General features: G+C 42.9%; 1 protein-coding gene across 2 annotated transcripts; it reads right to left on the bottom strand.

Moving 5' to 3' along the window:
• Positions 1–1,325: 1,325 nt before the first annotated feature.
• LOC144712992 (wax ester synthase/diacylglycerol acyltransferase 3-like) lies at positions 1,326–5,416 on the bottom strand. Of its 2 annotated transcripts, none has more exons than XM_078587439.1 (9): positions 5,144–5,416; positions 4,399–4,977; positions 3,958–4,030; positions 3,803–3,867; positions 3,474–3,683; positions 3,204–3,341; positions 3,002–3,127; positions 2,351–2,417; positions 1,326–2,269 (listed from the first exon to the last, which is right to left on the bottom strand). In XM_078587439.1, the coding sequence occupies exons 1-8, from the start codon at positions 5,333–5,335 to the stop codon at positions 2,358–2,360; spliced, it is 1,443 nt and encodes a 480-aa protein (XP_078443565.1). In that variant the 5' UTR covers positions 5,336–5,416; the 3' UTR covers positions 1,326–2,269; positions 2,351–2,357. The 2 variants fall into 2 exon arrangements, with proteins under 2 accessions (XP_078443565.1, XP_078443566.1); XM_078587440.1 differs by having other exon boundaries at positions 1,326–2,098.
• Between the last annotated feature and the right edge of the window lie 551 nt (positions 5,417–5,967).

Below are 5,967 nucleotides of genomic sequence, written 5' to 3'. Positions count from 1 at the left end.
ATAAAATATCTCATTGAAAACTCATTTATAGAAATAAAGTTGAATTTAAAACTTCTGTTAGGACATTATGAAATATTATAAATAATGACTTTACTCTAATACTATGATTCAATTGTATTTCTTAATTAGAAAGAAAAACTGGAAGTTTATGATAATGTGAGTTATAAATCTCAATATGTAAAAAAATAAACAAAAATCTTTGTTATCAATTCTTTTCATATAACTTGTATTCTGTATTTTTCTTGAGAAGGAAGACACGGATTTGGATTTATGAAAAGGGATATTTCAAACCGGATGCCATTTGTTTATCTTCTTGTATATGGTTATTGAGTCATTTTTATCCAGCTAGGAGAGAGGTGAATGTTGATCTACTACATAGCTAACCTAGTGTAACAACAGTCTTTGGTTAATTTAAAGTTAGATTAAGTGTAATGTAGCCTATGGACCAACCTTAAAATACTTTGTTGCTTCATTATTCGTTTGACTATTATAATGCACATGCTCATTTAAATGACATAGTTATGGAAAATATTACTCATGTAGATCTCTATATCTCTTGATTTGGTCTTCTGTAATAGAAACATCCACCTTTCCTTACATTGTGTCTTTTTTGGTTTAGGCTTTGGTCGATTTTTAACTCATTTACTTTGGGCATACGTCTATAATTTCAAAATATAATCGCTCCAACAAGAAAAAAAACTGTATGCAATATAAAGTACAGATTTTACGTGCTCCTAAATCAGAGTTCATCTAATTACACCCTTTCGCCTGGTAGGTTAATATATTGAACTATTACTTCATAAAAAAGTTTTGAAAGTATTTGATCTTTTATAGGTGCTAGATTTTAGTTACAAGTATTTTGTTACATTTTCAGGCATTATGCAATTTTGAAAATACGGTAGCAATGTACTAAAATGGTAACCGTGTACATCATGTTTTAGGAATTTATCTATTAGATTTGCACTCAATATTTATAAATGTTATTCTATACGAAGTATAATGCTATTCAAGTCCTATGAATATTTTGTACATCGATCATCAAATCATATTTTGAATGGCTTCTTTTCAATCGACGATGAACTTTAAGCCGCCTTAACACGCATGACACATAGGCGCTTGTTCACGAAGCAATAACTTTTTGTGGGCTATATCCTATTGTCACACAGTCCAATCCCAAGCTAGGTCTATTGCTCAAATCTGACATGTACCGGCCTCAATGCTCGTAGCAAAACACTGACCAGCCTTGATCTCTTGCAGCAGAAGTCTTTGCAATTGCTTAAGATCGCATAGAAGGGGTTAGAGGAGATGGTGGGGACATAGCCCCGTCAGGGAAAAGTGTCATTGCATTCATATCATGAAAGGTTACATCGTAGTTGAGACAATTACATGGGGGAAGATGAGGGTTGATACAAACGAACGAGACGAGGCGCACCGCGCCAAGGTAGTGTCGCATCTCTGCCTTGAAGCGGCCGCTCCATGCGTGCACGCCCGCTCTTCCGCTACCCATGTGCCCCTGGGCCAGGCGCCGCGTGCCCGTGGGCATGATAATCACACATGTCACCCCTGCCTTGATGACCACACATGCCACCAGCACCCCCGCTGACACCAACGCACGTAGTCTGCGCAACACCACCGCATTCGGCGCCTCAAGCTGGGCGCTGCGCTCCCAGCACTACCTGCGGGAGGGCTACGCGCCCTCTATGGCGCTTCGGCACTCTCAGTGTGCCACATGCCTTACTCTACTGGCGCGATGTCTCCCTATCCTGCTGCCCGCACACGCAATACGCGTGCTGCTCACGTGGCCGCTGCACGGCACCCCGCACAACTTCGCACACTGCACCCGCAGCACGCCGCCCGGCTTGTGCATCCCGCAACTGCGCACGGCAATTCCCGCTCCTATGCGGCGCTTGGCGCTCGCGCGCAGCGTTGGCGCCTACACATGGCACTTGGCGCTGGCGCGCGTTGCTTAGCACACGAGCGCTCATGCATGTCGGCCCGCATGCCCAGCACGCACGGACTTCACCTAATTCATCCCGCCTTGGGCGTGAACGGGCATGCGCACCGTCTGTAGTATATCACCACATACATGGCCAATGGCCTGAAAGATCAGGTTAGGGCATCACTACCCAAAGATGACTGTGTCGATAAATATCGTGAGTCTCAACACGAACACGCCCTCCCAATAAGCACGAAGGCCTTTGGGCAGGGAATGTTGCCTAGTTAGGGGCCTAACACCTATCGACCGCGGAGAATCAGCTCTCCTTAACGCCTATAAATCGAGTGTTACGATTAAAATGTTAAGAACAAATCCGTCATGGTAAATAGAGTTGATTTCATCGATAAGACATACCTAGACCCTACTTATATAGTCTCCCTGTGACTTGTGGGCAGTCAGTGGGCATGTGGAATGCAGCTGTCTGAGAATGAAGAGAAATTGGTTAATCCAAATATGCATATAAGCGAGACATTTTGTGGACGTTATATTAAATAAACCATGACATCTTTCAACTGTTTGATTTGACATATATTATTAATTATCAAGATAATAAAAATAAGAGGAAAAACAGTACACCCGCAGAATTAGGGCTTGAACGAAATTAGTTGGTCTGAAAGTTTCTCTCATTATTTGACAATTAGGTTAGCGCATAAGACATTTTCCACCTAAAAAAAATAGAAGGGAAGAAAAGACATAACTCGGGGTTCGAAGGAAAAGGTCGGTCCAAGTCATAAGAGACGTGAATACAGGATTGCAGGTCGATAAATAAAATGTGAAATATGGGAAAGTTTTCATACAGATTTTTAAAGCGACTAAGTAAGCAAATTTGAGGACCAAATTACGTATAAATGTTACGGCAATCTCGAATAACGAGATAATTTCTTGATTACGACAAGTAAGATGAAAAGCAATTAATGAGAAATAAGAGATATCAAGAGAAAATGAGACAACACTTAAGACTGAATTAAAAAAACCCGATAAATATGTTTTCGTCCATATCCTTGCCTTCATCTCACGAAGGGCTTCGTCGACGAATAGACACAACCGGTCAGGATCGGGAATGATTTCAGAGGCAACGAGGAATTGCAGATACGCTTTTTGATTATACGATATCATGTGTACCTGAAGACCCTGCCGAACAAAAGGAGGAAGAAATCAAACTATTAACCCAAAATTTCCAAGTATTATGAGACAAAGTGGTACTTACCGTTGACAACTTGCTAATCGTGACGCCAATCTTTGTCACTTGGTTCCCCTTTAGAGAGATGGGGTTTGATGGACCCATAATGTTTGAAAGCCCCACAGTTGTATGAGCAACCATCCTGTTGTAGAACCGTTCTGGTAGCTGTATCGAGGAAAGACAATAAAGGAGGGGATTTTATTCGAGATGAAGGTTCTGAAAATATTGGAGAAGCTGCGTATTTAATTAAATGAAAAACAAATTGGTGCCAGTACTGTGGACGTTTTTTGGAGTTACCTTTCCTCCGCTTACGGGCAAAAAATGATGCAACTTGAATGAGAAAATAGCTTCATTCGACTTTTTCTTCTTGTTAAATTTGTCTCTAACATCACGTACATATTGAAGGGGATCCTTTGTCTGGCTCGCTAGCTTCACTTTTATAAAGAGATTTGTGACCATGTTTCCCCACTCAATACTGTGCCCTTCATTTATAGAATTCAGTAATTCCTATCGATGGGTCCATTAGAGTAACTTTAGTCAGAAAAATGTTGAAAAAGTACCCTTATGACTCGCAAAAAGCAAATACAGATCAATGAAAACGTATATTTTTTTTTTATAAGTACGACCTTTGCCCCTTGTTTTCGTACGCTCGAAACACTTCCAAAATAGATTACTGGATCCTTAAGGAGATCTGCGGTCAACAAAAGTGGAAAGAGAAATTTGAAGTATCTGCCCCATGGAATAATTTAATTCTAACTGCATGGAATAAAGACGGTCGTACCCTCGGGGGATTTGAAACGCAGATATTTCTCAACTCCGCAGATCACAATACCCGCGAACACGTCATTAACTTTCTGCGACAAAACAAATCGCAGTGAGAGTGGGTCAATATTGAAAAAGAACAAGGATTCGGCACGCCCAACATCATTAACAAAGAGGGTATCTTTTCTCAACACCATTAACGCCTACACCCCTACCGAAACATCAACGAAGTGCTCAAAACTTTATCCAAAAGTCAGGAAAAATGAAAACCGCTCGTGCTAACCCATCAACTACATCAATGGTCCATTCTACAAAGTTCTATGCGGTTAACGTTGACGCTTACGATAATGGATGAAGTTTACTAGACAGTTGATGTGTACAGAACCCTAAATAGAAAAGTAATCTCCATTCGACTATAATTCCGAGGCATATAAATTGACGGTGCAGAGGGAATCATTACCGCGTTAAGCTTCTTCTTGACGATGATCATGTCATCCATAGATAGCGAAAGAGTTGCCAGCTTCCTCGGCATGAGGTGGACTCTCAGCCCTCCTGCGATTGAAGTCTTATCCTCCATCCTGTACAGCGTATACTTAGCTTCGAAGACTGAGATGAGAAGCATGCGCCACGCAAGCTTAAGAAGCCTACAAACTCCCAAAGGAGCACGCGCCATACTGCTTAATAAGCCCTCCTCATTCTTCCCCCCGACGATGCTTGGAATAACTGCACTTAAGTCCCCGCCTAATTCGCAGCTGGCCATGAAAAGGGCCAGGAGAGAGACACAGTCGCCGAGAGCATGGTGCAGTCTCAACACGATGCACTGCCGCCGCGGTGGGAGGATGTGTATCTCCCAAAGAGGTTTATCTCTTGACATGGCCGGCCATGATGCCAACGCTGCCACGTATGCATTGATATATGTCTCGCTGTTCTCACCTTCCTTGTTTCCGATGTCCGGCTCATCGGGCAGCATGATCATGTGGTCCTCGATATTGATCTGAGGCAGTTCCTTCCAGCTTTTTAGTCCACTGCGGCGGGTCACCTGCGGTAGTTTTATAGACGTATGCTCCGCTTAGATTCGTGGGCGGACAACAGACGACGGAATAAGGAAGAAACGTGCGTCACATGGTGTGCAGTTTCCTTCAGTTTCTGTGCAAGGGGCTGGAGGAACGGATGATGGAAAGGACAGTGGACGGTTGTTCACTTACCGGGATAGAGCGTAGGCGTGGGCAGATTGAAACAGATATCCTCATCGCCGTCTTTACTGCTTCAACATCGACGGGGCTTTGAAATATAACGTAACCAATGATCACATTCTCCCGCTTCGGCTCGCTGAGAAAGATATGTGCCAAAGGAGAGAGCGGCACATCGTACAACCTGCGTACTGCTCGTTGTTCCATGCTAATGGAGTTCTCTCTCTCTCTCTCTCTCTCTCTCTCTCTCTCGCTCGCTCGCTTTGTCTGACGCTATCGATCTATATATGTGGGCAATATGGGTTAGGCCACTTTACGTTGTAAGACTTCTGGAGCCTATGCCTTGTTTTTAAATTATTGAGTAGATACGAGTATTTCATGGCCTGACCAGAACCGCTACTATAATGAAGGCTCGCCTTTATATTTCATGAATGCTGTTCTGATTTCTGTTGGGTGGGTGGGCCCCGAAAGGGACTCGGCTGACTGAGACGTATGTACACGGCCTCTGATATTTTTTGGTATCCATATTTGGGGGTAGATGGGTAATCAATGAAACGCTTCCGGTTGCTGAAAACAGTAAATGGACGCACTAAAATTAGTTGGACCAGACGTATTATACATTTTTCTTTAGTCGAATGGAAACTAGGTGCCTGGTAGGCTCAACCCGGTGGCGGGGCTCATAGACCGATCAAGTCCTGCCCAGGCCACCACCCCGGAAGATTTTTGATAAGTCATTGATATGGAGTTGGATTGAGTTTCTGGCATCTAGACTCATCTATGATGTATGGTCTTCATTTAGTGCTTCTGTTTTTACTGCGCGACGGTTTCTTTGTTCATTG

The sequence above is a fragment of the Wolffia australiana genome, chromosome 15 (genome assembly GCF_029677425.1).
Source record: "Wolffia australiana isolate 7733 chromosome 15, ASM2967742v1".
NCBI classification, from domain to species: Eukaryota; Viridiplantae; Streptophyta; class Magnoliopsida; order Alismatales; family Araceae; genus Wolffia; species Wolffia australiana.
The sequence above is the reverse complement of the archived record's forward strand: the minus strand, read 5'-3'. Positions and strand labels throughout refer to the sequence as shown.